The 17,244-nt window shown below is 48.6% G+C and overlaps 1 protein-coding gene across 1 annotated transcript; it reads left to right on the plus strand.

The window, feature by feature from the left end:
* Positions 1-833: 833 nt before the first annotated feature.
* LOC144107470 (sodium- and chloride-dependent neutral and basic amino acid transporter B(0+)-like) lies at positions 834-17,155 on the plus strand. The gene is made up of 7 exons (XM_077640484.1): positions 834-986; positions 4,040-4,206; positions 11,658-11,758; positions 13,196-13,317; positions 15,080-15,192; positions 16,129-16,257; positions 16,903-17,155. Exons 1-7 carry the CDS (start codon positions 869-871, stop codon positions 17,068-17,070), a joined length of 918 nt encoding a protein of 305 aa, XP_077496610.1. The 5' UTR covers positions 834-868; the 3' UTR covers positions 17,071-17,155.
* Positions 17,156-17,244: the final 89 nt, after the last annotated feature.

Here is a 17,244-nt window from a genome sequence, read left to right on the forward strand (position 1 = left end):
GCGTGCTATACGTTCCTGCTTTTATAATATAGGTAATTCTATCTACTGCCATTTTATAAATATAATTATCTATATACTGAACTACTTCACGATCCCCTTCCAGTTACGTATATCCAGCTTTGAATGTACTTAACATAAGGCTAGCTGGCGATGCAACGCGCAGTAGAAAAACAGCTATGAGCTGTTGGAGTTTTTCGTCAATAGTAGATTATTTAAGCAAGAATGGGCTGCATTGTTGGTTCCCGACAACGAAGAGCATTTTGTTGCTGCGCCTGAGCTTCTTTTTTGAAAAGACTAAAGCTGCAAGCGGAAGCTGCTGGAGTCCTGGACTGAGGACCCCACCGACAATCCGCTCCAGTCTCTTTTTACATAATAAATGTTTATGCTCTCTCTCTCTCTCTCTAGCATCGAGTGCACTTCAAAGAAAGAAGCTCGTGCAACAAGAGGCACGAGGAACAGAGCCGGTTAGAATCGGCTCAGAAGAAGAGGACGTAGAAGCCCGCGCACTTCCGTTCGTGGCTGCTCCAGAATTAGGCTCCGTGCTTCCTAGGATTCGCCCTCACGCTGTTCGTCATCTTGGGCATCATCGCGATCCGAGAGCCCTCCGATGTCCGTGGACAGCAAGCGGCCGGCGAGGCCGCCCTACTACTGGCGCAGCCGCCTCCACTTCTACGCCTCGGCCTGCCTCTGCACGGCGGGCCTGACGAGCCTCAACTGGTTCCCGTACGCCATCTACAAGCGGGGCAGAGGTGTGCGCATGCGCTTCGCCCTGGTACCCGCGCCTATAGCTCGAAGCCCTATATAGAACGGCGCACACTCTGACAGTCAGATTGGGTGGTATGGCTCCGCCGCAGGCTCGTTCCTAGCGATGTATGCGGTCGTGATGGGCGTGCTGGTCGTTCCCATGCTGCACATGGAAGCTATCTTGGGCCAGTTCCGCCACTGCGGAAACCGGGGGGCCCTGGAGTGCTCCCCCGCGTTCATTGGTGAGTGGCTTTTAAATGCGATGGAAAAATCTATCCGCACGTTTCTGAGACGGAAGAAAGGTGTAAAATAGGATCAGAATAATGCGACGGTGGATGCCGAGTGCTTTTCAGAAGTTCGCGTTCTATTTCACTCGCATCCTCAAAACGTACGGAATACCGTGAGGACAGGGATGCGTTGCTTGCAGAAAGCAGTAATGCTATTTATTCCAAGCAACGTGCAAGCGAATCTGTGCGCCTCTCTTCCAGACTTGTACGGAACGTGTTACAAGTAACTGGTAACTTGTTATACACTCTTCGAATATTGTAATGCATTGATTACTTTTTTAATGTGTCATGTTTTCGGCAATGGAATTATTTTTCAGTTTACCTGCTACAGTTCTTCATAACACAAGTTGTAACCATTTATACAAATTATAGAACTTTAACTTGGTGTCACACACTGGTGTGGAAAAGGCGCGCGCTTAAGGTCGTCAGCAGATTAAAGCCCGAGTGACCTGCTTTGACGAGACCCGCGTTCCATGCTTCACATTTAGCATTTCACTACGATGGTCCAACACAATGTCTTGTTTAGTGAGCTTAGCCTTCGTCCCCTCTAAGTGTGAGCGACAGCTAAGCATGGCGCTTCGCGTAGCTTCGAGGTGGTGTACAGGTCTTCGCATGTTAAAGCACCGTACTTCTCTCCTGCGCGTGAATCGAGATACTCTTCAGTATCACAACTGATATATTCGCAAGGAAACGTAGCAAAATGCCGAAGAAAGCTTTAGGAATCGACCGCAGGCGGAATTACCAACTTATGTACTTCAACAGGCTATAAATAAAGCAAGGCTAGCTCATCCTGTTAATAAAAGTGATGAAAAATTACGCAATAGTAATCGAGTAGTTTCATGTAATTATTTTGCCTTTTCTGGGCTATAATGAAGCACAGAAATCAGTTACTGTTCAGATGAAGTAATTGTAATCGGTCGCTGCTTTTCTGTGACGTGTAAAAGACTCCTCTGTACGCCATGGACAGGGTAGCAAGAATGTAAGCAACGCTGTTAAAACGCTGCTTGAATACTGAACGTCTCTTGTTCACATCGTCTAGTGATGTCACAGTGATGCCAAATGTCTGTGTGTACTGTACCACTCTGTGTCATGGCCTCACTGTCTTTTGCCAATAATTATGCTGCCAATTACTAGATATCTGTTTCGGTCAACCTTGTTCTTCTTAAGCGCACTTGTATTCACTTTTTAGCAGTGGTTGTTTTTGCCTCGTGCCAACTGTTGACTTTTAAGGGTGGTGAGGCCCGTCAAGCGGTGTATCGTTCACTGCTTTTTCCCATCATCCCCAATTTGCATGTACAAACTGAAATAAAGGATTCATTGATTGATTGACTGACTGATTGATTGATTGGTTGGTTGATTGATTGATTGATTGATTGATTGATTGATTGATTGATTGATTGATTGATTGATTGATTGATTGATTGATTGATTGATTGATTGATTGATTGATGTTATATGACGTGTTGTGCACTTACAAAAATTCAAGGAGTATGTGCCAACATTGTTTGTCAGTAATCAGTATGCTTAGTTTCTTCCCTTCCGTTCTTTGCTTGAAGCCGAGCTAGTAAGTTGCTGCGCATAGCGCTTTAGTCTGGGGTCTTCCATTTTGACGCTTGATTTTGTTAGCTCCTGACTGTGGATTATTAGTTGTGGCAGCGAAAGCTGCCGTGACCACCACCATGAGATATGAGCTTCTCGTTGGGCTTAGCGCTCTTATCTGCGAGTTCAATAGAGTGGAAATCCTAAGCATCGGCACTGTCATAACTTCGCTGAAGGAGCTCCTTTTTAATGCCTGCTTTGAAATCATTCTACTCAACCTGACATCCACATCGAAATGAAAAATCGCGAAGTGAAAAGATATGTAAAAAGAAAAACGCCCTCAGAGATGGTCATTAAAACTGCAGTAAAACGTTGCTGGGAGAGTTTGTGCATGTATCTTGAGAAGATGAAGCACAAAAAAGGACAGCACACAGAAGGGACGATGGAAAGGACGACGAGACATGCGCTTGTCTCATCGTCCATTCTTCTGTGTGCTCTGTCCATTTTTGCGCTTCATCTTCTCAAGCTTTCACCTTCTTAAATGGAGAGTCATTGCACGAAGGGAAGCTAAAAGGTCATTTCCCCGCACCCTCTAAGTGGGCTTGCTTCTAAGCAGTCCTGTATCACCTGAATTCCGAATCTGCCCTCTCTAGACGACCTCAAATGGCGCAGTCTTATCCCTACCTGCATCAACCATATGTCTCAGGCCCCTCTCGATGACATCCACCAGAGAAAGCAGGAAAAGGCGGCTGTGTTCTGTTGTGACACATCTCGTCCACAACGAGCTCCCACGACAAAACGTCCGCGCTCGACCATGACGCGCCTCTTTTCGCCACGGTTTCGCGCGTTTCATTACAGACGTTTCGGTTTTATTGCCGCAAGTTACAGAGCCCATGGCGACGTCTATGCTTGCCATCGACGTGTTACATTTTCTCTCTTCCCTACCCCACTAAATTCGGTGCAGTGGCTCAGTTGTTGGCGCGTTCGTGTGCTTACCTTGAGAACTAGGGACTAAATCCCGACCGCGGCGATCACAATACACGTTTTGAAGCCTCTCCAGATGGTCCAAACTGTAGTCCAGAGCGCTACGCTACTGCGCCTCTTTCTCCCTTCCTTCTTTCACTCCTTCCATGCATTCGTTCCCTCACGGCACGCTCCGGGCGTCCACCGGAAGTGAGGCAGTCACAGCGCATCTCCCTTCCACATAACCACTTCCGGTTACTGCGCTTCTTGCTTCCAGGAGCACCATGTGGTTGCCACGCATTGCTCCCTCCCTTCACCTGCCATGCCCACCACACTCATTCACTCCCCTTCAACGTGGTTTTTCCCACCTGAGATGCTAGCATGTCCAGTGGCTACAGAGAAAGCAGCCAAAGTAAGCTAAGACAAGCAAACAGAAGTCCTGGATGAGTGCTTGCAAATTCAGCTGTGTCAAATTAACGCGCGTGTGTTTCACCGCGCACTTGCAGGTCTGAGCTACACGATGGCCTACTTCCATGTGGCGACCTCGGTGAGCGACGCGCTGAGCATGTCCTACGCCACGCTGTACCTGCTGGGCAGCAGCCTGGATCCGCTGCCCTGGTCCGCCTGCGGAGGAATGAACGCCAGTGCCTGCTACGTCCTCGAAGCCTTAGGGGTGTGTACCTACGCGCTTGACTGCACAGTCTGGGTGGGTTATGGAACCGCACTGCAAGATAAAATCATCGCTGCTTTTTCAGGGCTCTCTGCAGAGAGGTCGGACGGGGTATAAACAAGTTGCGTTATACCTTGCGGATTAATTCTCTCATGACCCGAAAGGTCACTACCCTTAGGATAGCATGGGCTGGAACCACGTTCTCGCCTCCGTCGTGTCCATCACTGCGCCCGACACCTTGAAGTCTGCTGTATATAATCATCCTCATTGATCTGCGTACTACGTTTTTTTTTTGTTGATTACCCACTCCTATCTGTAACGCCGATCGGCCCTGAGAGTAAATAAAAAAATGAAATATGCTTCGTAAGTAGCGAAACTCAGCTAGAGCACGCGTAAACTTTACTTATAAGCCTCCCACTATTTTTTAAGAATCTCGCCTCATTCTCAATCCGCTCCTTCATGATTTAGCTGCCTACGAGAAAGGCCTTTCCTATTAACTAAATTACCCCTACACATACGCGCACAAATCGTCCCAGAGGCTTTTCGTAGCGTCTGGCGGCGTCTCACGACTGCCCGTCTCACGCAGTGACAACGGTTAAACTAGGCCCGTAATACGGGCTGTGTGTACAGGGTGGTCACCTTATCGCGTATCTAGCTAGGCCTGGTCACGTGATCACGGGGCGCAGCACCTCAACTGGGACTGATGTTCTCTACCTGCTGGCCCCAACGGGCTCTCGTTAGTATCACGTGCACAGTCTGTGTTCTGGCCGCAGTTTGAGGAGACTTCGGTCTGCCGGGCGAGACGTGTGGAGAGAAAAAGCTCGATGTATGATTTACTGCTCTGGAACGAGGTGGCTAAGGCTGCCATGTTTCCTTCCTGTACGACAATGGCGACCTATGCGAATTTTTCTGCGCGTGCATGCGCATGCTGCACCGAGCCTTTTCCGGGTGGCGTCGCAGGACTACGTAATTTCAGGTCTGCAACATCCCTCAGGCCCAATGATCGTTAATCCAGCCACTTATGAGACTCCTACTCCAGATGGGGAATAAGAGCGTGAGCTGCGGCCATTTTCGATAGGTTAGCCCATGAGCTAGTTATTAATGCGAAAGCGTTATACGGCTCATGAGGCGAAAAATCTGGCATTGTCGTCATTTTCCGCGATAGACTGTGCGAAAATTCACGTGACCACATGACGACGTCGAAGTCGGTTCCAAGTCTGGCGCGAACAGATAAGCTTCGCATGGCGCCTTCATTAAACCCATACAGAAACGTCCTATGGGCGTCTGTGGAAAAAGCTATGTCCGTCTATGGCCTTTTATGAACGTCTATAAGCACCCACATAGGTGCTTATTACCAGCTATTGAAAAATCTATGCCACTGAAGCTATAGCTTTGGAACCATACAACTGTCTTAAGCTCTCCATAGAAAAATATATCAGCCTGTATCACAGCTATAGATATAAAAGGAAAGGTTTATAGTTATTTGGGCCAATTGTCTATAGCGGACCATAGGACATTTTTGTATGGGAAGCACTGCATACGCCATTACCGCAGCACATCACTCCGCGCACTAAACTGCCAGTCTCTCGCACTGGGTTTGGGTACCGTCGTCTTCATCAGCTTCCATTCGGGCGGCGCGAACAGATCAGCTTCGCTGTTCTCTGAATTATAGCAGACGCCATCGCCGCAGCCGAACACCCCGCGTGCATGCTTTAGCATTCACAGCACGTAAATAGTCTTAAGGGCCCTCCGTAATTTTCCAGCCACCAGTTGAGCTCAGCAGTTCATCCCCACCAAGTTTAGGTTTCAAGCAGGCGTGTGCAGTATGGACAGTCAGCTGGCTTGCGGGTTTAGGACAAATCAGAGAGTTGGATTTCTTTACTGTGGTTCGAAGAAGCTTCTCAACCGGTATCACCAAAGAGTTCTGCTCTGTCGTAGGCAGGGCTTTTAATGCGAAGGCAAGATAACCGCTGGTCCTTAAGGGTAACGGAGTGGATTCCAAGAAAAGGCAAGCGTAGTAGGGGGCGGCAGAAAGTTAGTTGGGCGGATGAGATTAAGAAGTTTGTGGAGATACGGTGGCCGCAGCTGGCACAGGACGGGGTTAATGGAAGAGACATGGGAGAGGTCCTTGCCCTGCAGTGGGCGTAGTCAGGCTGATGATGATGGTGTGTTGTTGTTGCAGAACAGACACAAAGATGTGCATTCTCGTCGCAGCCTCGGCCGTGCCATCAGGTGCACCGTTCCCTGGCACTGCGCTTCGAGGGCCGCATGGAGCGCGACCGTCAACCGGTTGTGCCCGTGGTGCTCGATGATCGCGTGGTGCTCGTGCCCAGGCACCAATTTCCACGCAACTGCACCCCCTCCACGCTCAGCGCCGTCGAGCACTACCACCGGTGCGGGACCAGTTTTGTTCTTCTTTGATAACACTGCACTGTATACCCACAAGAACTTTCCATATGTTTATGACGTCATCGTACCACGACCGGCCTGAGAGCTCGGCGCCCACCTGTGTTTGATTTTACCAATGCTGCCACGCGTGCCTAAGACTCACGTTCGAAAAGCATTCCCTGCTTCTCGTGACCTGACGCCGTATTTTGTAGCCTTACCGAACTTTCAGTTCAGCAGTATCTATTCCTGAGTTTTAAACTGATTTATCAAGTTGGAGGTTTACGACAGTTTGTAATACTCAAGTATGTACATCCAAAAGGACAAGGTACAGCCTTGGACGGTGAATAATAAACGAAAGAGCGTTGACTTCTGACTGATTCATTTCTCTTCGAATGACGACACTTCATAAACTTAATGTGCAATCATGGCACACAAAAAAACAAATACAAAACCTTGCGGCACCATCACCTAGGGCCTAACCTCCCTGTTTAAAACAACTCTTTCTTCCCCTAAAATCGCATTTTAGTCTAACATCATCCATGTATGCGTTAAAATATAGGTATAATTGTTCATCCGAGTAGACTTCCGGCTATTTTATGAATAGTTAAATGAAATAGCGCAGAGGAGCAGGAATCGTATAGTTTTAATGGAATGCCAGTTTGGCCTACTAAGTGGAAGGAGTGAAGTTCAAAACTGTCAAGAAAGATCAGGTTGCATCCTGTCGAGGAGACCGGCAAGAAAAAGAAGACGCGAAGCACTATATTCTTTCATTGGCTGTTCATCGAAGCCTTTAGTTTTGAAGCTATGCAGTGCTGGTGTTTGTATTCCTGAGGAATGCCACGTCAGCTGCTAGCGTTTTCTTGAACACGCGTGGCGCTAGTCTATGCTCAGACGCTTCGCGAACGCAACGATCTCTTTTGCGAAGACTGCACGACATTCCGCAGCTGCCATCGTCCCAACATCAGGTGTGAACCTCTAAATACTCATTTCCAGCTTTAAACTCCTTTTGCAGCCTCCGTTTGTCCGCCTTTAGGTCGTGACTCATGACCCATACCTCTGGGGAAAAAATGGGAGCACTAAGGCCTTCACCATTTCCAAATGGCCTTAGTAATACTGCCGGCACTGTTGGTTGCCGAGAGAGGTTAAGTTCAGGTAGATTGGTGCCAATAAAGTGGAAATGTAGAAGTGTCGGGACAGTCACGATCACAACAGGTGATCCTTGGGCCAGTAATTAAGTGCTCTCGTCCCTGGTGGTGCCAGAGCAGCGATGCTCCAAGGCAGTAATGCAGGACCATGAGGAATAGAGTCAGATGCATCGAGGTAAAAACTAGTGTACGGGCGAACAGAATTATGAAAGAGAGCACAACAGGAATCCCCAGATCGCTTATGGCGTAGACGGGTTTAGGGACCGGGTGATGGTGGAGTGGCCAAGAGGCGTTCACAATAGCACGCCCGACTTTCGAGGCCACTCATACTCCGGGGGATATCAAGAACACCATCGCGGTCGAGGTCACGCTTCGCACCGCCACTTTCATCGCCGTCTCCATCCGCGCAACCCTGTAATCTGGCAGGGTTCAGGAAATTCAACCTTGCGCCCGCTGCGCGACTAACAGAGCCACGCGCTCAAATGTTCCCGCTATGAATGACTGACTCTGTAAGCGGTCTGAATCAGCAATGAGAGGCGACAAGTATTCGTCTCGACCAGCCTGCTGCGCTACAACGCAGACCTCGAGTCACCACCACCCGCCTGTTGCACGACGGCCTAGGCTATGAAAAGACGGCCTCTGGAAGGCTCTTGAACAGTGCGGTGCTCTGTATTTACAATGTGGTGAACCAGTTCACACCACGCTGAATATCGAACACTTTGTAATGGTGGACTTTAAGGCGCTCAACTAAAAAAAATGACTGGCGGTTTAATAGTGTTAAGCACAAAATATGATACGACATCACAGTTTCTTTTTGCAGGTGGGCACCACCGCAACGTACCTGAAAGCGAGATTAAGGTGTCCACTGATCCAGGAAACCAGTTATGAGAATCTTCAACTTTTTCATCGTCAGTGCCAATTTGCCTAACGTACGCAGGAGGCGTATGCTCCAGTTCCAGGATCTGCAGTAATGTTGTCAACACGAACGCGTATTGCTCTAATGCCGTATATCTGCCACAACGTTATTCATGCCAGCGCATACAGCGCACATCTCTCTGGCACTGCCACCGCATAACTCCAAGCGCGAATATTACTTTGATAGTAGTGTTAGCTGATGAATACGAAGATGCGCAATACACACCGCGAGACTTCGTCGCAGTTTAACACGAGGCATGTTCGACAGCAGCGAAAGCCTAGTGCTGTCGCGCAGTCCATTGCTAGCGAAGCCGATCTGTTCGCGCCGCCGCGGATTCGAATCCCAGTCGGCGATATTTATTTTATTTTTTCTTAATTATTTATTTCACTTGGCACAAACCCACAAACGCAGCAAGCATACAAACATGGCAAGATCTTGCTCGCGGTTTGCCCATCGGCAGAGGGCTTTCGCTCTGAAAATACTTACGACCATGTAGGACGGATCACAGACTGTCTGAGCTAGAGACCACCTTATTGCGTGTACTGAATGGCACTGCTCAATAGTCACAGTCAGCGGACACAAGTGACCTGCAGTTTTTATGGAGCTACCGCACCGCTCCGGTTGTCATATTTGGCCCATTCAGTGACATTCAGTTATCGACTTTGAATCGAGGTCAGTTCCGTTTTTGTAGGACGAAGCCCTACCGCAAAACGCGAGCCACAGCAAGCTGCATTTATTGCGTTTCAAGAAAAGTGAGCTACCGAACCTGATGCGTTCCAGTCGTCGCCGTCGGGCCCAGCAAAACCAGAACCATGGAAGGCATCGTTGAATGCACAAAGAGAAATGATGCGTCAACAAACTAGCAGCATGCATAATAACCTTCCGGCGTGAGGTCAAATGTCTGAAAAGGAAATACTGTATTCTGTTTCGGCACTCTATCTCGAGGGCACACCGCCAAGCGGACCGTAGTGGCCTCTGACTGCCCCGTGTGCTCAATAGGTCGATGTGTGTCGCGCATGCAGGGACTTCGTCCTTCGCCTGGACCGCCGTCTGGACGGGGTGCACGTGAACCCCGACGTTGCACTGGCGTACGCGGCCACCTGGACCATCGCATTCGCCATTTCCTGCTTGCACATCGCGCTCTCCCGGACGGTATGTGCCGCGTTCCTTAGGAGAGGGCGCGTCCTACATCTTTTAACCCTAACGCGCAACGCATGTCTCCATGTATCGCTCACGATAATTAAGCACCGGAGCTTTTGCTGCCGCATATGTTGAGCACGGCTATAACTCACCCATGGGGTATAAACTTAGAGGATAAAGAAAAGTACTGGAAAAAAATTGCGCTTGACCATGTCCAACAGTCTTGGACAAAAATTTTTAATGTGAAATTTAAGGTACTGATATGAAAATTTCGAAGGTAATTGTTCATGGTTCAGATGTGTAGCAAAATCTTTCTTTTAAAGTTTTTTTCCCCATTTCTCGCATTGAGCAGTTAAAACTGCCTTAGAAAACCAATGGGATCCCCATTTGACGATAGCAAATACCTTAACAGCAAAAAAATGCAAGCCTGCCGACGGGACATCTGCGGATATATTGATTGCCATATATTGAAATCTTGCAATACATAAAAATTGCGTTCATAAACTCTTTCCCGCTCAAAAATGCTTTCGTCCAGAATTGTCTGGCATGGCTGATCAGAGATAGACTGGCAAGACAGGAAAGGAACTGGACGGGTCAGGGATCGAACGCGAGTTAATGACAACTTAGCTGAGATGGAGAAGAAATGGGCATGCATAGAGCGTGTAATTCGACGAACAGTAAACTGGCAGTCCCTTAGGATAACAGAAAGGATTCTAGAGAAACGCAAGCTCGCAGGGGGTGATAGAGCCTCAGGCGGGCAGACGAGATTAGGAAGTTTTTCGATCCAGGGCTGTCATAGGTGGTGTCAGACAAGGTTAATTGCAGGTCACTAGGAAAGGCCTTCGTCCTGTTGAGTGAATTTAAGTGGCTTTGACGATGACCGTCAAGAAATGAAATGCTGTACAGACGGTGTTGCGGATTAAGCGACCTGGCCACGGCGTGCTACGCGCAGGTCACGTACACGCTGATCGTGGTGCGTGTCTTCCTTGTGTGGTTCGTGTGCGCCAAGGTGGTCGGCGAGGGCTTCAAGGAGGACCTCTGGAAGCAGCTCTCCAGCTTCGACCCCGCCCAGCTGCTGGACCTGCAGGTGCCTCAGCGACGTGCCCTCTTCTTATAATAATTGGTTTTTGGGGAAAGGAAATGACACAGTATCTGTCTCATATATCGTTGGATACCTGAACCGCGCCGTAAAGGAAGGGATAAAGAAAGGCGTGAAAGAATGAAGGAAGAAAGAGGTGCCCTAGTGGAGGGCTCCGGAATAATTTCGACCACCTGGGGATCTTTAACGTGCACTGACATCGCACAGCACACGGGCGCCTTAGCGTTTTTCCTCCATAAAAACGCAGCCGCTGCGGTCGGGTTCGAACCCGGGAACTACGGATCAGTATCCGAGCGCCCTAACCACTAAGTCACCGCGGCGGGTGTCCTCTTCTTGCCAGTGCACGCTTTTACTGGTTTCGGGCAGATCACTCGTAAAAGCGTGTGTCAGCTGCATTAGTCGACATTTTGTTCTACCCGTGCCCGTGCAGGCAAAAATAACTTGAATTTACCGGATGGTCGGTCGTTGACTCGTGCGATCTGATAACATCCGTTTGATATTTGGTATGACACAACGCCAAGTTTTGCAGATGTGGAGGGTGGGGACCGAGACTCGTGAATCTAACGTCTCTTTATTCAAACAGCGCGTGTCTCCACTTGATAGTGCTTCAGGACTGTGATGTGGCAGCTCATTGTACACTCACGCTGTAGACGCCTCAAACGTACAAAAGGCATTCATGGTTTGTGTAGCCTTAATACAACACTGCTTCGTGTTGTAGTACCTAACGGGTGGCCTGTGTTCAGTCTCGTTACACAATCCGCCGCAGTCTTGGAAGCTGGCCACGGAGCGGAGCCTGTACAGCGTGGGCTGCTCCCGGTCTTTCCTGCGCCTGGCCGGCTGGAACAAGTTCTTCGGCGACGTCCGCTGGTGGGTGCTTTCATTAACACAGGTTGATATATATTGCTCCTATGCTCGGACTCGTATCTTAACCATATGCGTGCAGTGCGCAGTTATGCAAAATCATTCGCACTGAAAGCTCTTGACGGTATACTTGACCAAAGGTGTAAAGCCGGCCTTTCGCACAAGTCCGGCCAAACTGGTTTGTGTGTTGTAAAGGAGTAACTATGAGCCTTGAGGTTAGGTGGTTCTGTTCAATGCCTACTTAGGGATTAAACAGTGCAGCAGTAAAGAACTAGTTAACTGCACCAAAGTTGCGATAGCAGAAACCACTGGTCGCCTAAGCAGCATACATTGGAAGCACAATACAAAGACATCAACTACCGGCCGTGTGGTTTGTATTTCTGCGGAAACGATATACAAAGATGCCCGTGTGCTGTGCGATGTTAGCAGCACACGTCAAGGAACTCCTGGTTGTCTAAATTAATACGGGGCCCTTCAACACGCCGTCCCATATAGCCTGTGTTTCGCTTCGGGATGTTAAACCGCACAATTTACAATTTAAACCAATGTAGATACACGCAAACAAGGTAGAAGGTTATAGAAGCTGTGTGACTACAGCTGTCAGCAGGTTTGTCTAAAGGGTTCGAGGTGCTATCAGGGGAGCAAAAGATGCGAAATTTTAAAAGCAGCTAGGTAATTTCACAGGTAATCCTCGCGCCCAAGTGCTTCCGCGTGACTACATGAACGACAAAACACAAGCGCAGCGCCCGCAACAAAGCAGCCCATGTAAGATTCACGTTCTCTGTCCCGCACCAAACCACTCCAGACGGCCTACTCACCTCCACACATCAGAAAACATTGCATTATCTCCAGCTTCCATGACATTGGGACACCGCAGATTCTACTGGCTGATAGTGCGAGGGAAAAGATAATACATATGTACACAGACATGCGGGCAAAAATGTTACTTCATCTTTAGGTGGTGGTCGTGCCACTTGGACACGTGTCAGGTGGTGCACATGTTTATTTTTATGTCTGGACGTATGGTTATAATGAATGTGCAGCGAAATCGTTCGCGGTGCGTAGATAGACGGCCCCGTTAAGTCGGCATCTAATATCCGGAATTCTGCTTGGAATGTTGGAACAACCTCTTACAAATTTAAACATGTTAGAAAACACTGTACATTGCACAACTCTGATCGTCCCTTGTGTGTAGCAGAGCATTTGTTTCGTTACCATGTACTGTCTTCTTACAAAATTCCCATTGGCTGGCAACTATAATGGTCTGGCTGTCCTAACATGTGCCAGCGATTTCTTCCTCCATCGCGAAGTCCTCAGGTGTAACGCGCGAACCCTTTGCGGCTGCTATAGGAAGCTTCAGTGCCGTGATTCAGGAGAGGGTGCTTTCACAGTCCTCGTTTTGGGTCGGAAAAGGGGTGGACGTGAGTGCGTGTTTTCTCGCAGCGTTGCACCCATCCTGGCGTGGACCAACTTCGCCACGACGCTCATGTCGACCGCCATGGTCTTCCTGCTGCTCTTCCTCGTCTCGGAGAAGACGGACACTGAGCTGGACGCGTACTTTGAGCGTGAGTGTGGCCGGCTGTCTGCGCTGCTGCTCCCGATGAGCTTTAGTATGTACTTATTTTTACACTTGGTATGATACTGCTGTCTACTCAAACAGAAAGCGCAAACTACGTGTTACCTCACTGGTCACATGACAGCAAGTGCTGTCACTACCCTAACCGGAGACCGTACTCTATAAGCTGTCCATTTTCCATTGTCCATTTCGCGTTAATTCGGTCATCTGTCAGTGTTCACCCAGATATAACCCACGGCTTTCAAGCGTCTGTGGCAAGCTACCCGGCCATTTGGTGGTTGGAGAGCGTATCTCATCACTGGCTGAAATTGAACACAATATACAGGCAATAGTGAGGTGCATCGCAGCGCTCTGTCAACAGCAAGACCGGATTTGACCACTGGCTGTCATTGGCGGTTGTGTGCTGCCAATGGTGAAGTCTGGTCGCCAGCCACCCAATGGCCAGGTCGCTTGCCCCAGACGCTTGAAAGCCGCGCGTATATCTGAGCGACCACTGACAGAGGATCGAGTGGACGCGAAGTGAACAATATAAAATGAACAGCTTTTAGAATAAGGCCCCAAGTCACCATGACATTTTGGAGAGCAGAAAGTTGGGCTAGTTGGTTGATATGCATACTGAAGAAGTTGGCGCGGAAAAACGAGGACAAGCGAGACAAACAAAGACGAGCGCTCGTCTTTGTTTGTCTCGCTTGTCCTCGTTTTTCCGCGCCAACTTCTTCAGTATTCACCATGACATCCCCACTCCCAGGACCCCATGGGTCGCATGTTCAGAGATAAGTATAAATGGAAGCCGACCACGCTCCGCCTCATTTATACATTGGTAGTCTGCCACACCTGGTCAAAGTTGTCCTCGGCCTGCGCTAGGGGGTTTCCTTTGCGACTTACTACGATGCCGATGCCGTCTGTTTCGGACGAAGTTCCTCATTATGGTATCGAAGTAAAAAGTGTGTGTAGTGATATTTTTTTTCGTGTTAAATAACTTCAGTTTTTCGATGCCATTGCGAAGTCTACCACTATGGCACTTTCCACAGCTAAATGCGTCGCTTTCGGGCGTAAACGTCATTTAATTGGACGTCTACCTGCTCGACAAAGTGTCCTATGTGGTCACTCAATAAGGTGACCCTGGCTCTTGCAGGCCTTGGAATTGGTTCAGTTTACTGGTTGCCGTGTCACAGTCACTTCTTCGCCGCAGTGAGTGGGAAGCAATGTGACACCAATTATTACACTCGGTATATACCCTGTTGTAAGCGACATCACCGTAGCCGTCATCGTGGTAGTAATACGTGAACCCTTACCTGCGCCTCATGGCGGTTCTTTCAATCATTCTTTGCGATGACTGCTGGACGAAGAAACGGCGCGTTCATAATAAGTATCGTTTCCCATTGAGGCAGTCATCACAAAACATGTCCGATTAACTTGCCCGAGCTTTCGCGGTTCTCCTAGTCACCCAGGGGCCTAGAGTCATCTGGGACATGTTGGACGAACGCTGTAGAGAACGAATCATCTGTGGTCACGTGACCGTCACATGATCAAGACAGGCCTATAAACAAGCGGTCTTCTGCCGCTTGCGATGCAGACGTATAGCCATGGATTCTTTGTCGCGGTGAATAATAGCTAAAAGTCGAGGAAATTTTTGTTCTCATGTTCCCGTAAGCCTTGCCTTCCTGTAATACGAGAGGCTTCCTCCAAGAATCAACAGCAGCTGTTTAGCCAAACACCGCAATGTTCTCTCGGCGGTCGCTGTTTCGCAGCCAAGGACGCCCACTTCGTGTCCGTAGTGCAGGCGCTTCTGTTCCTGGAGCCTGAGCGATCCTTCTCTGTCCTCTACTTCAGCCTCATGTTCTGCACGGGCATCTGCGACCTGGTGAGTCACTCCATCTCCAGAGCGCACCTCGACGCTGCAGGTAGTACAGAGTAGCAACTAGCCACCAGACTAACGGCATCGTTTGGAAGGGGAGATGCCGAGTAGGCTTAGGCGCTTAAATGTCCTTCTGCCATTCAAAACAGCCACACTGCCGCTAGAAGCTTCGTGGATGAGGCCTATTACGAAATATGCGGACAGTTGCATGCTATGTTTAAGATAGTCAAGTTTTTTTGTCTGAGAACAATCTGTTAAAATCTGTTGCGATGCCTCCGACAATTCCTTTCGTTGTTTTGTCGCTTCCGAGGATTGGTAAGTGTAGTGCGTTGCGAGGAAATGAGAGACGCAGTAACTATTCATCTTCTGTTGGACGTCTGACCCCCGAATTTTAAAAAAGGGAATAAGGGGTCAAATAGGAGAGAGAAAGAAGAAAAACATGTTGCGAAAGTTACCTATTAAAAAAGCCATAGTGTTACAGAAGCTGCCCAGAGAATAACCGAAAGTACATCACAGTCACTGCTGAAAAAGAATAAGCGGAAAAAGACTGAAAGCAGAATGAATTTGAGAGAAAGACAACAGGTACCAGAACAAGTGAGAGAGGCTTGACTATGATGACAAGGGTCCATGTATTTTTGAGGTATTAGCAGACATTTGTAGACGTCCTGTCGCATTAGATAACTGGGTCCACTTTTAATCATAAGGAACGCTGCAAACGTCGAGACTGGTGCGTACGTCAGCGCCGGTGGCATAAGTGTTCAGGGCACGCCGTGCTGCAGCACTCTGCTAACTGCTATGGTACCCTCTCTAATACTTTAAAAAATAACTGCGTTGCATGTGCCCCATCTACCTTGGTAATCGTTACTTTGATTAGCAGGACAAAGGAAAGATAACGTATCTTTTCAATAGTTTCAACATCCTCTTTTGGAACCACCGCTGCAGATAATCATGCAGGAGGTGGTGCTGGAAGTCCTCATGGTCGACTTCCCTGCGGTCGCTGAGCGGACAGTGGTGTCCAGGGCGGCGCTGTGCCTGCTTCTCTACGCGCTCAGCATGCCGCTCTGCACAGGGGTGGGCTCTCGCTCTTTGTCTCGAGATTTTCCTAATGCAGCCTCTTATTGTGTACATAGTTTTTGCGTATATTACCTCTCCCCCCTATCCTCTCTTCCTGTCCCCTTACCTTTTTCATTTCATTTCTCCATTCTGCCTGCAAGCCTTTATTTCCTCTGCCCCAGCTCAGGTGCTTCTGTATCGATGGCAGATGCCGGGGCTAGCAAAAATCTTTTCCTTCCTTTTTACTATTATTTTCATACCACTTACGGCTACTACTACTCTTGATGAACGTCCATGTGCGGCGCAGACGTGATGAAAGTTTGCGCCTGGCCATGGAGAGGGAGATAACGTGGTCACGGCAATGCATATGTAACCTTAGTGAGGCATGTTGCTGGGCTAGTTGCTTTGGCATTTTTTTGAAGCTTGGAAAAAATCCACCTTGGTGCAAACAAATTCCCACAGACAAAACACAAGAGACAAAAGAGAGAGTCCTTTGTCTCTTTTGTTTTGCCTGTATGAATTTGTTTGCGCCAATGTGTATTTTTTTTCCGAGCTTCAAAAAAACATGTAACCTTGCCTCCGTAACCAGCCGATACTAGCCACTGCTCTCCAACTCGTTAGCGGAGTGTGGCTTCGAGCCCTTGCCTCTATTTTTTTTTGCAGGCTGGGCCTTATCTGGCCGATCTGCTGGACTACAACTTCAAAGGGTCGCTCTATCTGATCCTCAACCTGATCGAGGTTCTGGTCCTCACCCGTGTCTACGGTACGCGTAGGATCTCCAGTGGCAGTAATCAGCAAACAAATGCAACTTATTTGCCTAAAGCATGCTAAATAATGCGTTGCCATGGAAGCTTCGAAAGGGGAGAGGGGGTCACCAATATAAGAGGCGGATGTAAAATTTGCCGCCTGTGCACTGCCTTGTACACTAGATTGTCGAAAAATAAAGTATTTGGCATTGTCAACAGGCCGCTTCACTTAGTCGAAGACAATACAACCGACGCATCT

The sequence above is a fragment of the Amblyomma americanum genome, chromosome 10 (genome assembly GCF_052857255.1).
Source record: "Amblyomma americanum isolate KBUSLIRL-KWMA chromosome 10, ASM5285725v1, whole genome shotgun sequence".
Lineage (NCBI taxonomy): Eukaryota > Metazoa > Arthropoda > Arachnida > Ixodida > Ixodidae > Amblyomma > Amblyomma americanum.